The sequence below is a fragment of the Salminus brasiliensis genome, chromosome 9, assembly GCF_030463535.1.
Source record: "Salminus brasiliensis chromosome 9, fSalBra1.hap2, whole genome shotgun sequence".
NCBI lineage: Eukaryota > Metazoa > Chordata > Actinopteri > Characiformes > Bryconidae > Salminus > Salminus brasiliensis.
In genome coordinates, this window is record NC_132886.1 from 15,458,357 (window position 1) to 15,475,664 (window position 17,308).

Here is a 17,308-nt window from a genome sequence, read left to right on the forward strand (position 1 = left end):
AAAGCAGAAGACTTACTTTCCTATGAATCTTTTTTTATTATTGTTATCATCATACATTTTCCATCATATTCTCAACAGCACAGCTGTTTCTGACTTCCTTCAACACACACATAGCAGTGGATTAGTAAATTGCTACATTTAGAATCTCAATAAAAATGTAGGTGTTTGCAACAACTGTCCATACAATCTATGAACGTTGACTATCCAAGAGTGAATTGTCAGGCAATGCAAGACGACAGGACAGCAAATTCCCTTGCCTAGCAGTTAGGTCTGACATTTAAGTGCTTCACAGCCTCTAAAATACAAGTCACAGACTCATTTTGACCCCCCCTAAAAAGAAGAAAAAAAAAAAAAAAAAGAAAAAAAAAAGGTGAAATAAGTGCAAAACTGTTATATTTTAGAATGAAACCATGTAGAAGACCCACAGGTAAGCATGTGTTTTACAAGTCACATGTTTTTTTGTGGAATATGTAGTTCCATTGTCCTCCAAACTTGAAGACCTTTCCCTGTGTCACAGTCACTTATCATCGACCACAGTCCATTATCTGTTGTTGATGAGACTAAACTGCACACTTACTCTATTTCCTCAGTCACTGAAGTAATCTTCAGATATTTCACTGGCAAGCCGGAAAGGCTTTCCAACCAGATTCCAGACAATGCTCACCTGACCTCTAGGACCAGGTTTATAGGTCATAGAGCCACTGGAAGTACATTTAGGCTGTCAGAAGGCAGGTTCAGATTTCAGATTTCACCCAAGTTATCGTAAATGATGTCTGGTGTTCGCATGGCAGGATGCCAAGCATTGGCTGGAGGCTTATGCTTAGACACTTTACTATAAAGCTCCACCTGCTTGCTTACTTTTCCTCCAACACTCAATCCATTTATAGTCCCTTCTTCACCTCCATAATGGTTACTGATGCTGCTATTGTTGTTGTTTAAGTTAGCTCCAGCTTTACCTTGGGGCAGTGGAGGAGGGTCTTTCCTGAGTGCTCCCTTACCGGGTTTGGGTGCTGTAAGGGGCTTTGGACCTTTAGGCCTGGCCACAGCCTGGGGTAGATTTGTCTTGCCATAGGCAGGGACACTATAATCATCCAAATTCGGGTTATAGGGCACCTCATGACCCTGAGGTTCTTCAAGTCCTCTGGTTCTCCAGGGTTGGCTCTCTAGTCGTGCCTCATCGTACAAAGTGATGATAGGCTGGCCTGCTGGAGGGCCTGCTCTTCCCTCAGGTTCATCATAGATGTGCTCTGCTGAGGTTCCTTCTGCAGGCCGTCTGCCCCGTGGCTCGAGTCCTAGTGCTCCTGTTCTTTGGGTTAGGTCGAGAGTCACCCGGTCATATATATCTGCATAGAAAGGCTCAGCCTTGCTGCCTGGATGACGGCCTCCCCCCTCATCTCCTAGTGGGCGCAGTCTTGGGTTAGGAGTTGGCGTAGGTTTGATGCTGTCTATGGGGTCAGAATACAGACAGTCTCCGGGATTAGGTGGCAGCCGAAGAGAGTCAGCAGGCTCAGAGTACAGATTAACTTGGTCCTCCAATGAAGATCCACTTTTTGGCCCACGAGGCATAGGAGACCGTGGTGGTGTGCTTGCAATAGGCGGCGGGGGCTCTGGTAGGCTGCGCCCCTTTAAATTCTTGCAATCACCTTCCCTTCGGCTGATGACACCATCTGCAGATCCGGGCTTGCTGCCACCAGAGTCCCCATCTGGCTCTCGACTGTTCCCCTCAGCAATGGCGGCACGAATCTGCTGGAGGGTGGGACAGTCGCCGTCAAATGACGGACAGCTCTGGTGCCGTTCCTCAGCCTGGGCCTTCTGCTCCCGGATTGCATTCTCCACAATCTGAAAGATCTCGTTGCCCTGCTTGGTTTCAAAGGTGAAGTTCCCTGGACCAGACTCACAGCGCCGCCCAGCCTCAAAAGAGAACATTACCTACACAAGATATCGAAAATGAGAGCAATGATTACACAGTACTAAATAGTTTTTACAATTGCAGTTCACGTGGTAACAAGCAAATGATTTTATTAAGTACTTAAGGTGAAACAATGTATGGGGTTAGATGAACAATAAATAACCAACATCAGTTCAAACCTCAAAAACACTTCTGAAATATTTTTTACTTAAATATCTTCTGAATCATATATATATATATGAAATTAATGTAATCTAGGATTAGGCCTAATCTGTTTCTTCAGAACAAGCTTCATATAATATGTTTCAAATAAGCATTAGTATGTAACCCAATAAGTGACCCAAGAGAATTAGCACATGCAGTTTATTCAGATCCTCGAGAGATATAAGTTTGATGCCTCAACAGTTATCTGCCACCTTAACCCTGCCTCCCGCCCACTCTTAAGGGAGAGAGGAAGGCCAGCTTCCTGTACCAAACTAGTTTCTATGGTAACGACAGGAAGCAGAGTTGGAAACAGTGCTGGCCTCAAGTTCCTGCTTAAAGTGTCAGTTTTAGCAGAGGGCAGCTGTCACTAAAAATGCAAGGTGAGCGTAACCACAGGATTATTTTAGGCTTACACAAATTGTGTTCACATCGAGCAGAACCAGAGCACTGGTCAGCATTGCTTGGGTCCAATGGAAAACTACATTAGGTCTGGGTGAATCTAAATGAAAGAATGTGTGTAAATATCTTAGGTTTACAGAATAGAATACGTTGAAACGTTCATGACCCTGTTAACTGTAAGAGCCCTCGTAAAGAACATCAAATTAAAAGTAGACTAAAACTCACTCTGTCTCGGCCATAGCGACGCAATAGTTTGTAGGGCCACACCAGTAGGTTCCGCTTAGTCTTGGGCTCCTTCAATATCAGGCTTTCTCCATCTGCTTTAAGCCAGTAATTACCCAAGAGAGTACAGCGTTCAGATGCTTCTGTTTTTTGGACACTCACCCAGAATTCATTAACTATAGAAAGAGAAAGAGAGAGAGAGAGAAACATTAGTGAACATATTGGCCGCCTTCTTCTGACATATTATAGAATGTTCTGTTAGTGGCCTAAAATCCCTATTCACATTTTTGTACAATAAATGATTCTAAGCAGCAAAGACCATTTTCATACGAACTGAATATTGCACTTATTTACTCAATTAGTTACTTAAATAAGGTTGATTAAGTTAGGAATTCAAACAAAGATTACACGTAATCCAAAACCTGTATTCCTTCATATTTCACATGCTAATTCTCACAGGATGTAAACAGACAACCATGCCTTTTAAACTGCCCTATATGTTATGTATATATAATCAGGATGTTTATCTGATACAGTTGGGCCAATGGGTCATATATCATATGTATCATATGCCTGCCGTGGCTGGCTCTGATCTGCTAGCTTATCAGGACCTGCAGATGCTCGCAGTTGTTATCAGTGGCTTCACTTCAGAGAGTCTCTTAAACTCCCCCACGGGCCATTGGAAAATGAAAGGTCTGTAACGGCAACAGTTGCAGTGCAGTAGACCAGCCAAAGTGAGATGGCGTCACTTTACATGCTTGGTTGGTGGTGTTGAACTGCAGATGTGTTCAATAAAAATACACCCACCATTGTGCATACGATGCTCGCACACGCCCACACACAGATACTCACACAGATCATGCACATTCAGGAGTGAGCATATGTGTGACTCTGCCAAGACTGCAAAGTCACAAGCTTCTTAATGTTAGTGCTCACTCACGGCTCTTTGAGGAACTAAATGATGCCCTTATGAAAAACAGAGGTGTTCATGACCTCCATTTCCCTAGAAACATTCGGATTCTGGATTAGAATTCAGAGAGAGACATGCTGCTGCCTTAACGGTTTCCACAACTATGAGTATATCTGTGCCTATTGCATTCTCTCTTTCTGGCTCTCTCTTTCTCACATTTGAATGCAGTAGATGGCTGTGCTGAAGGAGGCATTTGGGGCTAAATGCCTGAAATTCTGCACTACTCTCAGTACAGCGGCTCTGTTTTGCTTAGTAACATTTTTGTCTTTAATTCAATCACTATTAATGACCTTAATGTCATGAATGGCATACAGTAAAGCATGTCTTTGTGTGTGTGTGTGTGTGTGTGTGTGCATGCACCCTTGCGCCTGTCACAGCAAGGAAGCAGCTCTCTTCTCTATACTGTATAGTGTAAACACATTAACAGCCACATTTTTCCAGGGCTGTGTGCCTAACATGTGACTAGGGAAAGTACCATTCCGCCTCCAAATTGCATAAGACCAGTTTTGCCTTTTCTCTTACATGGTTATGGTTCAGGTTCTGGCAGCAATGGTGGGCCATCCGTCAACATGAAAATGCAACATAGAAATCCATAACTGTGCCTGTGCTACAAGTGGACAGGAAGAGATGTCACAGGACTCTTTTGTTTAGGAATTTGCCCCAAAGGCATAAATAGTTCCGGTCTCTATCTATTGTCTGTGGCAATGAGGACGTTCAGAGCGAGCACTGCCACGACTTTGTGTTTGCCAGCAAGGAGAGTATGAGAGCTTTCTTGATTAAGAGCCATAAAGGAAAATGAGAAGGAAAATGGGAGGAAAATCAACTCTCCACTGGCTATAGTCAACAGAAAAATCTATTATATAACATGATAAAATGACCAAAATGTGACAGAAGTATGGCACGGGTCCTCTCGCACTTTCTATTACCTTCCTCTCTGGAGTAATAGATCAGGTTCTCAGCCATCTGAAGCTCCTGCTGTCCATTGGAGTCTGGACTACCAAGAGAACCGCTCCCTCCCTGAAAGCCAGAGAAAGAATGAGAGAGATGCTGAGTGTGCAAAGGAGGCAGCTGCCCTTCAAATTCCCATAAAAGCTCAAAGGCCCTTTTCCCTTTGGAAATTCCCAGCATGTATCCAGAACATGCCGAGACATTCCGATTTATTTTGTACACAAACACACACAGACTACAAGGACTATATTTATATGCAATGTAGACACCAAAGCTTATCACAGAACTGCTTTCAAACCATTAACCTGCAGGGTTTGTATTCAGTTTTGATTGTAGTACTTATTTAGTAACTATGATTTATTCAGTGCCTGCTTTAAAACTAGTATGCAGGCTATTTTTTATGAGAGGGAAGAACTAGGTGTGGTGTGGGCCCTTAACGTTTTTGGCTTTAAGCTATAATACTCATTGTCTACATCTCCATGGACTACATAGAGAAATTTGCATTAATTTAAATCTGCTATGGAACATCATACCTCAGTTGTTTTTAGCTTTACCATGTTTATTTAGTATGACAATGGAACATCTGGTGGTTGGTGTGGCGCAACAGATAACACCACTACCCGCCACTGAGCTACCACACCATGTGGGAGACTGGGGTTAGATTCCCGGGCTGGGTGGCTGGGTGACTGTGCTGCGCTACACCAATAAGAGTCCTTGGGCAAGACTCCTAACACCACACTGACCCACCTCTGTGATACGAGTTACCTTGTAAGTCGCTCTGGATAAGAGCGTCTGCTAAATGCCATAAATGTAAATGTAAATGTAAACATCTGTATGAATCGTTCAGTGACATTTGAAACAGGTCTGTTATTTTGGTTACATTCACCCATGGCTGAATCTAACGTTATTAAACATTCGTTGGCTCAGTGTATGATGCCTCACCTGAAAAGCAATCTCACACATCTTCTCCACCCACTCGTTTGTGACATGCTTTTCTGCTGCAAACACATGCACCTTGTCGTTGGTCTCCACACAGAAGGCGGCCATGTTGTCTTTGGGGCAGGTTTCGGTAAGGGCAGGAAGGATGCTGATGCACTCTGACAGGCGGATGATCTTTTTATCCAGTTTTTTAGTGCTTGGTTTTTCAGTGCTGCTGCCTCCGCAATCGTAGAACTCAAGCCGGGCGATTCCATTCTGACTTGCAGGATACAGCACAAACCAGTTCTTCTTCCATTTCTGAAAATAAATTGTGGAGTTGAGGAAACTACACTCATTCATTGTAGGCTACACTTAAAACACTTAAACAGACAGACTCAAAATCTGTAACAGACTCTTTAAAAGTCACTGTTTGGAGGAAGAGGGAAGTCGTTATGTTATCTATGGAGTATTTGACTCTGCGATCAAATTCCTGGCTTATCTAAGGCCTTTCAATTAGTGACAGGGCAAAGAGTGCTTAGACTGCTGCTGGCAAAAAGATTCAGTCAAACACACTTGAGAGTGTTCATTCGGACAGGTGATTTCGTTTTAGTTTTAGTCTGTAATGTATACTAACAATGTATTTTAGCTTTAGTCACATTTTAGTAATTTAATTATTGGTAATTGACCAAAACTAAACAGCTTAGTCAGGTTTTAGTGAAATAATTAATTTTAATCACATTTAATGACACATTCACATCTAAAATTATGGAAGGAATATAGCCCTTCCCCTTTTTAAATACATTTAGTATTAACTTTAAAATGCTACAACTTCACTGATGCCATTTGTGTAAACAAACAGGTACAGTGTACAGCCTGTACATACAATATGGTTTTGCAGTGACTGAGTTTGTACTTCGCAAAGATAAATTCATTATATGTAGCCACTTGTTGCCCCTTCATTTCAATATACTAATAATTCAGGAGTATTTAAAATGCTATGAAGGCTGTAGGAATTGCTGTCACACTGAACAGCTAAGCTAATGATGAATGATTACACATAGACCTCTTATCGACTGTAAATCCTACAATATGTACACAGCCTGCTTTCAGAAATCCCAAGTAGCCATCATTAGTTTACCTTTTGGCAAATTTCTGGGTGGTGAGTACTCGTAGCTCTTGTTTTGTTTGTGATTTTAAGTGTACATTTTTTTTAAACCTTACCATAACAGACACCAACAGGAAATAAACACTGCATGACAAATTGATCAATAGAATGGGTAAAAAGAAACTTGGAATAAACGATGGTTGCATTAACCCACATTACAATAACCTTTCAATACAAAGAGATACCAGGTATCACTAATAATTAAATAATCCACAGTGATCTGCTACTGGATTAGCTAGTTGTGACAGCAACAAACTTATATCCAAACTCTCGTTTACATTTTTACCACACAAGCATGTGGCTGTTTTACATGACATCCATACATCTTATTTATCACACCATCTTGTCTCAGGGTCACTACGCTGAGATAACCGCGAGGAAGCCTACACTGCCAGTGAACATCATTCCCCTTCCTCCAGATGCACAAAAGAGGGAAGGAAAGCAGGGAGATTACGCAAATAAACAAAATGACTGGTCAAGGACACCTGTGGAGTGGTGTGTATGTGTGTGTTTGTATGTATGCATGCATGCATGTGTGTGTTCAAAGTTGAAAGGTTCAGTCCTATGACACTGAAGTGTCACCAGGTTGTACCATCACACTGAAGTACCCACATCAGTAGGTCACATTTATACATGAGGGAAATAAAATGCTTCTTATTTTAATGAAATAACATAGAGGTCAAGATAAGAAAGCCAGGTTACTGTGTTGAGCAAACAAACTAAATACCACACCTTTAGATGAGGATGTTAGGAGTGCAATTCTAGCACAGCCCAAAACAGAACAAATGGCTTCCATTCCATTAATAATTTTATTTCATGTTTGGCATCTTAATTAAAAGGTTATAAATTGTGCTTGACTGTCATATCAAAACCTTTAAACATTTTATGACGAATGGACCAATACAAATGGTCCAAAAGGTCTGGAATAAAGACTTGTTACTTTAAAGTATGTTTTAAAAAATTAGACTTGTTACAGTAGTCACGACAAGCTAGTCTAATACAGGAGAATTCACATCTTTACCAGATCAATGTGACATGAGATCAATTTCTAATATAAAATGTACACTGCGTTATAGGCCTGTATTATAATGTCACACATAAAAAGATCTCAGGCTTGTTATGTGCCACCATGCTAGCACTTAACCCCAATGAAAGGGAGTGTTGTAAGGGTGTTCAGGCATCTGGGAGCCTTAATCAAGCCATATTCCACAAGTATGCACTTCCTGTGACTTAATTTCTTCTAGGCCATGGAGCACAGGGATTCGAACGGTCAAAATGCCACAGAAGGTCTCTGTATGAGAGACAATTCAGCACACTCAGAAACAGCATGAACACTGTCACCAGTGAAGGGGAAGATTTCAAAAGAGGGTTACAGGCAGGGCTGACAAATTAGCATAGTAACCACGTCAGAACTGCAATCACCGCTTCACGGGGCAGTTATTGAGTAAAAGTGACGTTCACCCCTTTTCACAAGTTAACACAGTTCCAGTATGGACGTATTGAAATGTTTGTGACATGCTTTTGTCAAAATACCACAATGATCAAGCATCACAGCACCCTTCACAGCACCTGGAAGTCCCTGTTTCTTTATATGATCATTAGCAATGGCTTGGCCCACCCCCACAAACCTATGCCACAATATGAACTAAAAGCCAATAACGCACAACAATTCAAAAGTAGATGTTTTTCAGAACAACAGGACCCAGCACTACTGTCACCAAATTGTGGCTCCTTAGGGTATATTAGACTTCTGCTGCGCTAGAAACAAGAATAACCACCATACTTCCAGAACGAGAACCATGAACCATAAATGACAGCGCCCACTGGCTTTTGAGGGTGAGTCAACTGAAGCTAACGCTATCACAGTACATCAAGTTAAGCTAAGGCTGAAGAATCTAGTCGAGGTTCTGAAACTGGTCAGCAGTATTAACCGGTGGCATATATCGGACAGGTTGCTGTGTTAATGTCCTTTACAATATTGTCTATGATTAATCTACATAAGCTCAGAGAGGCTATTGCTAATGAGATACCCAGAATGCAATAAGTAATATCAAGGCAATAAGCCAGCCACAGCCAGTCCAGTTTGAGTTTGGTGAATCGTTTTAAACCGATAGAGTCTTTGAATGGGAACACTATTCGAAAAATTTGTTAGGGGGTCGATAATGAGCATGCAGAGGTACGGCATAGTGAGGAGTTTGTCAACCAGAGGCTTCTCTGCTTTGTATGACGCCACGACAACCACAACAGCGTTAATATTCGGAGGGTCGAAGCCCACCGATAGGTAATAAAGGGAAATCCTCTCCATTTCATCATCAATTGAGGCAGTACTGAATTTGTAACCTCTTGGGGGTGCAAAGCTAGGTTTGGAAAAGTGTAGTATACCAGTATAATATGTTTTTGTTGGACTTGTGTATGTGAAAGTGCTACAGATGCAACAGATTTTTTTTTTTTGTTCCTTCAGCAACACACACACACACATACACACTTCACTTATGCATACTTAAACATACCTACACACTGCAAAGCAAACCTGTTTGCCAATTTACAGATCAAATGTAAAGCGTTGCAACGTTGGTAATGTTGCAAGCCCTGATTAATTTTTTGAGAAACTCAAAATATTGTACATTTTATGAATAAAATCACCAAAAAAAAAAAACAAACAAACAAAAAAAACACAACACTTGAGACATTATGCACACGTCTCTCATCATTACTCTCACGTTATTCCTACACACTAATATAACACGTGTTAATAAAAGGTTCATCTTACTGACATTCATCTAACAAACTACCAGCATTAATTTTTGTGTCCTGGCACCGAAGTGGTGGAACGAGCTTCCCCTGGGTGTCTGAACAGCAGAGTCGCTCGCTGCCTTCAAGCGCAGACTGAAGGCCCACCACTTCCAAAAGTACTTGGGCGAATAGTAGAGTACTATGGTCTCCACATTGACTTGTGTTTAGTAGTGTCTAAGCTTAGAGGTATCTTTGTTTTTAGTCTATTCAGAATAGCTGAGGTTATCCTTGATTGTGAATCCTGTAGCAAGTAACACCCATACCTTTCACATCTAACCTTAACTGTTAGCATCAGCTTGTGCTAAATGACCAAAGAACCACATAGCATATTTTTTTTTTACATTTCTCTTGTCTGGCCGACATTTTATACTGACCATAGCTTACAGATTAGCATCAAAAATAAACTTCATCCACCTAACTCTTCTGTCCTCTGAGGCCGGCAGGCGACGCAGGATGTGTGTGCTGGTCTGTGAAGCCCACAACAGAGCTTAGCAACATAACACTAGCTGGTTCAGCTCTCTTTTCTATCTTAGAAGAAAATGGTCCCTTTACAAAAGCAGTAGTATAGTTTTCATATGCCTCCCTGTGACATAGGAAGAAGAGCAGTTCAAATCATGTTTTCTGACCTAGGCAGACTACCAAAACTGCCGGGGTGGTCTTATTTTACAGTTTGTGAAATAAGGCACACACATGTATGTGCCAAATCAGTGGAAAAAGGCCTTGCAATTTTTAATAAAGCATACAGTACATACATTCTATATTTATTCCCTAATAATTGAGGCATCAGATGATAATTAAGTTTGCATGCTTCCTGGAACGCATGCTTTCTAAATAAAATAGTCCCTTCTGCTGAACGTACAAACCGGACCTAGCTTCATTTGACTGGCCTGTTGGATTCGGTTTTCTTCACCTAAAAAAAGGCAAGAAAGGCCACTTACTATTAATTTACTTCTGTTCTCTCACCAGTCTGAAACACTCACTGCAGTTGACTTAAGCTTTTGTTTGTTGTGATGCCAGAACCAGTATAACAGTAAAGACCATATATAGGCCAGCACCACCATGGGTTGCGAGTAATGAAACTCCATCATCAGAATCTAATGTGCCTGTGCATCTATCAGTTCGGCAGAGAGGAAATGTGTGGGATTACCAATGTGCTTTGCTTCCTCCAACAAACTGCAGGTGTACAGTATGACTGTTCCATCTGCAAGTCTGCTCTGGGCCAGCTTTCCAAAAGCTCCAGTTAAGACTATTTTAACACTTAAAAAGTGTTCAGAGTGACACTTCCTCTACAGCCTGGTGTGCACCTGGGTGCACTGACATTTCAGAAAAGAGGTGTTGGGTCAGTTCAAAAGGGAGAGCATAAACCAATTTAATGCCAACACACACACACACACACACACACACACACACACACACACACACCCCTTTATACACAATAGTGTGTGAGGTTACTGACATACAAAACCCGTGCAAAGAATGACACAGGATCAGCACCGAAGCATCAGAGGTTGCTGACAAAAATCGAATCCAGTTCATCATTAAACCTCACTTAGATTTCCAAGCAGCTGAATAAATGACGAATGTCATGTCAGAAGTGATTTCAGCACAGTTACCCCACCGACTCCATATAAGGTAATAGTGAGCTTGTGAAATATATTACACAGGATGGAACTTATGCAAATAAGCCAAGGGAGAGCGACTTCCTCAAATCTGCGTTCCAGCTTTATCTGAAGTAATGCTGGTGTAATATACACACACATTTCTCCCCACAGGCCCACAGGCTTCAGTCTTCACCCACCCTGAATTCTCTCACTTTGCATTTTGTGCATGTACAAGTGCATGGACATGCTCAATGCATAATGATATGTGCATTAACTCTATCAATACTAATTGAGAATTGTCTTCATATAGAGTTAATAGAGTAAATCCAGCTACAATGAGGATATGGCTGGATGGAATCGGAGATGCGAAGACATGACTTTTACCATGAGGATTTCTAAGTATTAGACTATGTGCATATACTTATGCATATGGGTATGTGTGTGGTGGTTGGGTGAGTAGTGATGAGGATGGGTGTTGGTAGAGGTTAAAAGGGATAGTATAATACTCTTTGTTGATTGTCATTTTGTATATTTTTTCTAAAAACAACAAAAAAAAACATACAATTAAAAAGTGTTTATAATAAAAAGTATAAGAATATGAGCGCTACCCTCATTAATGTGTAGCCACAGAAGGCCGCTCTGAAGGCTTCCTTCTGTTTAGACAGTGGTGTTCACCATTTCCTATTTTAATAAATGAAACATTAACTAAGCTCTAAACAACCACAGATTTTATACCGTATTCTGTATTAGCATGCCATTTAAGTAGTGGGGGTGTGTATGTAATAACTGAGGGTAAAAGTGAAAGCAGGATTTTGCTTTCTGATATTAGCAGAACTTCTTTGGTTAAACTTGGACACGCATACATTTCTCAGTTAAATCTTTCATATAGCAAATTTAAATAAATGATTAATAGTAAATAAATAAAGAACTCTATCAAAAATAAGTATAAATATGGCAAATGTTTCATTATTATCATCATCAGCCCCTTCAAACACCTGAAGGTTCCTCTATGAATACAAGACTGCTGTGAATGAATGTATTTTTAAATCAAACAACCCAAAAACAGCTCTTTCCATTGTAGTGTGTTGGTGTGTTTGCAGGGCTGTGTTACTCAAGTGGAAAGATAGCACGTTCTATTCCTGAACAGCTTGGCGTTGATTCTTTACCTCAAAGCTTTAAATAGCGAATGTGTGTCTTAAAAAAAAAAAAAAAATCACCATGAGCCAGTCCACACATATACACACTTACGGGGCCCATAGTCTACATGTGCATTATTCCTCCGAGATCCAGTTTAAACATCTATTTGTAACATTTATGTAGCAAAAACACTAAAATAATTTAATATTAAAAATGAAATCTATATTGTGTAGATTCAATTATGCATATACACCAATCAGCCATAACATTAACACCACCTCCTTGTTCCTACACTCATTGCCCATTATATCAGTTCCACTCACCAGAGAGGAGCACTTTGTAGTTCTATAATTACAGACCGTAGTCCATCTGTTTTTCTACATACTTTGTTAGCCAGCAGCACTGCTGTGTCTGACCCACTCGTACCTGCACAACTTGTACTAACACACGGCCAAAATGTCAGTGTCTCTGCAATGCTGAGAATGACCCATCACCCAAAAATACCTACTCTATGCTGGTCAGTCTTGTGGGGTGCTGACCATCGAAGAACAGGGTGAAAGGAGGCTAACAAAGTATGCAGAGAAACAGATGGACTACGGTCTGTAACTATAGAACTACAAAGTGCTCCTCTCTGGTAAGTGGAGCTGATATAATGGACAACGAGTGTAGAAACAAGGAGGTGTTGTTAATGTCAGGACTGATTGGTGTGTGTGTGTGTATATTTATACCTATACCTACACATTAAAGCCTTCCCAGCAGAGCTGTTAGAGCTGCAAATAGGGAACCGACTCCATATTAATACCTATGGATTTAAAATATGATAGCACCAAAGCTTCTGTAAGTATCCCAAAAGACTACATGGACAAATATATCTTATCACTGTCAAATCTTGTATCTTCAAAAATGACAACTTCAAAGGAGAAGAGAAAAGAAAAACAAATTATGCTAAAAGATTTCATTTCAGAGCATTTCTACTGGTCAGTTCATGAACAGCAATGATATCTTGCTATTCCTATATTTTGTATTTTTACTTTATCTTAGTATATATTTTTTTAGTTTAAATTCTTTTTTATTTTATATATTTCATCCTTTTTATCCTACATTTTATCTCTTATTAATCTTTAGTAATCTTGTGATCAGACAGTTACATAAGCATTATACTATACCATGTATGATTAGGTATATGACAAATAAACCTTCTTCAGACTTTTAATTTGACCCCTAGTTAAACAGGTTGTTTTTAACAGTTTTTTTGTTTGCAAATCACCTTGGCTCTGATTGGCAGACCTATATTGTGCAAAAAGCAGTGTGAACTAAAGCACCTCATAAGCGTGAAGAATGAGAATAAACCAGCTGTAGTGCAACTTAAGCAAGACTATATGTAAAAAAAAAAATGTGGGTTTTTTGTGACACTTAAAATAAGGCTGTTTTGTAGCTTAGGAGAGTAAACAGTATATATATATTTTTAAGTACATTTTACAAATTACTCGTATTTCATAAAAAAGGAAAGTAAAGGTCCTTTCAATGCAAAGGAATGCAGACCCACAACTGACCCAATCAGTCTGCACTTCTTAGTAAAGGACAGTACAGCCAGTACCTCCCCCATAGTGCTTTGTGCAGTCACTGATCAGATTCTTGCAGATGCAGCCCATGCACTGAACACAGGCCCAGGGGGCAAGGCCAAAGTCAACATCCCTCTACAGTCCAACGATTGGCAAGGGTAAACTGTGTTATGCCTTAGAGCATATCTCACAGAACCCACACAGACAGCCTCTACATCTGATGTTTTTCATCCAGAGGTTACTTTTAAAGGCCATGTAAAAGTCAAAGGTCAAATGTCTGGGTCAACCTCCATCTACACCACCAGCCAAGAAATATCTCTGTAATGACTTACTACTTTTGAGTCCCTGTAAGTCAGGGCTACATTCATATGCCTTGCAACATGTTTTCTAATGCATTGGAGAATCAATAAGGCGACGTGGTTGAAGATCAGCCTGCATCACTTTGAGTCACAACTCAGAAACACTCATTTGGAGCTATGATAGGTAAAGCAGCTTACAGCATCCAGTAAATTTACAGTGTTCCAGAGCTCATTTGCATTTCTGTGGTATAATTTTGGCAAAAGTCAATATTGCGATAACGACTGAAAAACATTATACTGTGCGAACGTATTCTCAATACCAACAGCACTATAAAGTTATTTGATAAAAAGATACTGATCTGATAGTGAAAGCTAGACCTGGACATTATAGCATATGAGCCATCACCATAGGTTAGAAAGCATTATATTGAACACTGTGGAGGACTGTTAACGGAACTGGGTTCAGATTAATAGGCGATATCCTTCAAGCGCAGTGAAACTTGACCCAAACACCTCCAACCTCACCTACACATATGAGCCAACCTTGAAAGCAAAACACACTCTTCAGTATTAAAAATAATAATTATGTCCTTCATGTTCACACTCCGACGCCTAAGAAGCAAACTCAACTTCCTCTTCCCGATGTGGCCAAGCGCATGTTCTCAGCTTTCACATTAGCAGCTTATCAACTCAGTTCAACTCCTTCAATTCAGTTTTAGTTACATCCTAATGCAACTTCATCTGGGTCCAGACCCCAATGAGCAAGCTGAGGGCGACAGAGGCCAGGACAAAATGTGTAACAGCAGGAGGACGAACCCTTGAAGAGTAGAGGATTTCATCTTTATCTGTTAGCTAGTAGTCCAGCCTAGCAGAATAGTAACCTTTAAAAGACGTTGGTTTTAAGAAGTAATTCTTTCATGCAAGTAATACTAAACCAATTCTTTTGGTCCATTCATCATGTACCATTTGCACAACGTAAAATGATGGCTGTCATTCCAAATGACCACCTTTTCCACCTGATCTCTAACCTGACACTTGCAATTACCCAACAGCCAACAGTACCAGAGAGTTTGTATTAGAAATGCTCAGTTATGTATCAGTAATGTGCCTAAAAACAGACCAGACAGTTCCTCGGGTTCATCTATACGGTCTAGTGAGAAGTTCCAAAACCACATTTCCTTTCTTGCCCATCCTACAAAGCCAACTGACCTTTTGAAATTTTGAAAAACACAAGGCCGCCATGCTGACCAGCAGTTCCGAAAAAGGTGATCTACAGGCCGCTCTCAGCTGATTAACATATAGTCACTTGACTGTCCAATTTTATTTCGCCATTCTTTACAGAACACATAACACACATGGCTTGCTCTCCACTCTCATGACTCTCAGCTATTGCCTCAGGGTTACAGCCATGTCTTTATTTGCTCATACTTTTGCTTTACCAAATAGGGAGGAGAGTTTCAAAAGACACATTAAGGAAGCTATAAGAATAGATACTCAGCAGGGATGACCGATCTTAGACTGCTTTAGGGCCCATGGCTATGATTCCAGAGACGATTTGAGCGTCACATGATTCACATCAATGTGAAATACGGGTAAAAACAAACTGGCCTAACACAGTGGGCTTAGGGCTGTTCAGATGGAGTTTCTCATTGTTGTTTGGTCTTCTGGTGAAAAGAGGAGGTCACACCATTTCAAACACATGTGGAGACTAGTGTCAGTGAAAGTGTAAATCGCAGAAGGTGAGAAAAGAGAAAAACAGAGCCGTGTGTCTTTGTATTTGTTCATTTGGGACACTAAACCACTTGCATCGCTGGACCTAAATATCGGACAGAGAAAACAACTGCTTTTCCTGAATGCTGTGTTCAAGCGTGCAAGTTTCCTTTTGTAAACAGCAGTTTCCAAAACAGTGGGCAGTGGAGTCGGTGGTGTGTCTCTGACTGTGCTGTTCATTCATGTGACTCTCTCATGTCACAGGAAAGAGAAGAATGGTCACAGCTATGTTAATCATAATACAGTTATTAAACTTCTGTTTTTAACAGGGCAGGTCATGCAGACACCCATGCCTTGCTCTTTTTAAAAGCAGTGGAATTCTCTAGTCAAGTGTTGGAGATTAGCAGAAGTGGGAGACAACTAGTTACAATAATCAGGCTTTTTTCTAATTATATTACTTTAACTTCAACAACAGTAGACTTGTAAGGAAATTATTCCACTTTTTACATCAGGATTTAGTGCCTAATATTTAATAAAATCCCTATTTGAGTTGAATGTCATTATGTCATGTTTGTACGGCTTTATTATATTAATTAAGACCAATAGTACTGAACTGTTTTGCTGCTTGTTTTTGGAGAGGTGGCTACATGTATTTCCTCGTAAGTAACAACACATGAGTAGGAGTTTGGGCTACTCCAGACATCTCTGCAAATGCCCACCCATAATAACCACATAGGTGTGTGTGTGTGTGTGTGTGTGTTTGATGCTATCTACATGTAAATAACCTCAGCCACTGTCTGCCTGTCCTCAGTGTTTACAACAACACACGGTTTACCTCAGTTGTGTTGCTGTGAAGTCACACTGTGTGTGTGTGTGTGTGTGTGTGTGTGTGTGTGTGTGTGTACAACAGCCTACCTTTCCGAACTTCTGGTGCTGGACATAAAGCTGCCCCTCTTTGACGTGAGTGTCCATCTTGAACCGAGTGCTCGCTCCTCTGCAGTAAACCCAAACTAGTCAACACGCGACTCACCCCTCTCTCTCTCTCTCTCTCTCTCTCTCTACCTCTCTCTCCCTCTCTCTCTCTACCTCTCTCTCTCCCTCTCTCTCCCTCCCTCTCTCTCCCTCTCTCTCTCTACCTCTCTCTCTCCCTCTCTCTACCTCTCTCTCTCCCTCTCTCTCTCTCTCTCTCTCCCCCTCCCTCTCTCCCTCTGTCTCTCTCTCCCTCTCTCTCTCTCCCTCTCTGTCTCTCTCTCTCTCCCTCTCTCTCTCTCTCTCTCTCTCTCTCTCCCTCTCTCTACCTCTCTCTCTCTCCCTCTCTCTGTCTCTCTCTCTCTCTCTCTCTCTCTCTCTCTCTCTGTCTCTCTACCCCTCTCTCTACCCCTCTCTCTCTCTCTCTCTCCCTCTCTCTCTCTCTCTGTCTCTCTCTCTCACTCCTTCACACTTCCTTCAATGCGAACTTCCGCTCGGCAGA

General features: G+C 41.0%; 1 protein-coding gene across 1 annotated transcript; it reads right to left on the reverse strand.

Annotated features, from left to right (window-relative positions):
* Positions 1–16,938, reverse strand: dok1b (docking protein 1b). Its single transcript, XM_072687570.1, has 5 exons — positions 16,753–16,938; positions 5,595–5,888; positions 4,631–4,721; positions 2,738–2,910; positions 1–1,929 (listed from the first exon to the last, which is right to left on the reverse strand). Exons 1-5 carry the CDS (start codon positions 16,807–16,809, stop codon positions 742–744), a joined length of 1,803 nt encoding a protein of 600 aa, XP_072543671.1. The 5' UTR covers positions 16,810–16,938; the 3' UTR covers positions 1–741.
* Between the last annotated feature and the right edge of the window lie 370 nt (positions 16,939–17,308).

Coding starts and splice junctions, on each gene's coding strand:
- dok1b (XM_072687570.1), bottom strand. CDS start 16,809: ATGGACACTCACGTCAAAGAGGGGCAGCTTTATGTCCAGCACCAGAAG. Junction 2,911..4,630: donor CTATTACTCCAGAGAGGAAG/GTAATAGAAAGT, acceptor CTCTTTCTATAG/TTAATGAATTCTGGGTGAGT. Junction 1,930..2,737: donor GTCGCTATGGCCGAGACAGA/GTGAGTTTTAGT, acceptor TATCTTGTGTAG/GTAATGTTCTCTTTTGAGGC.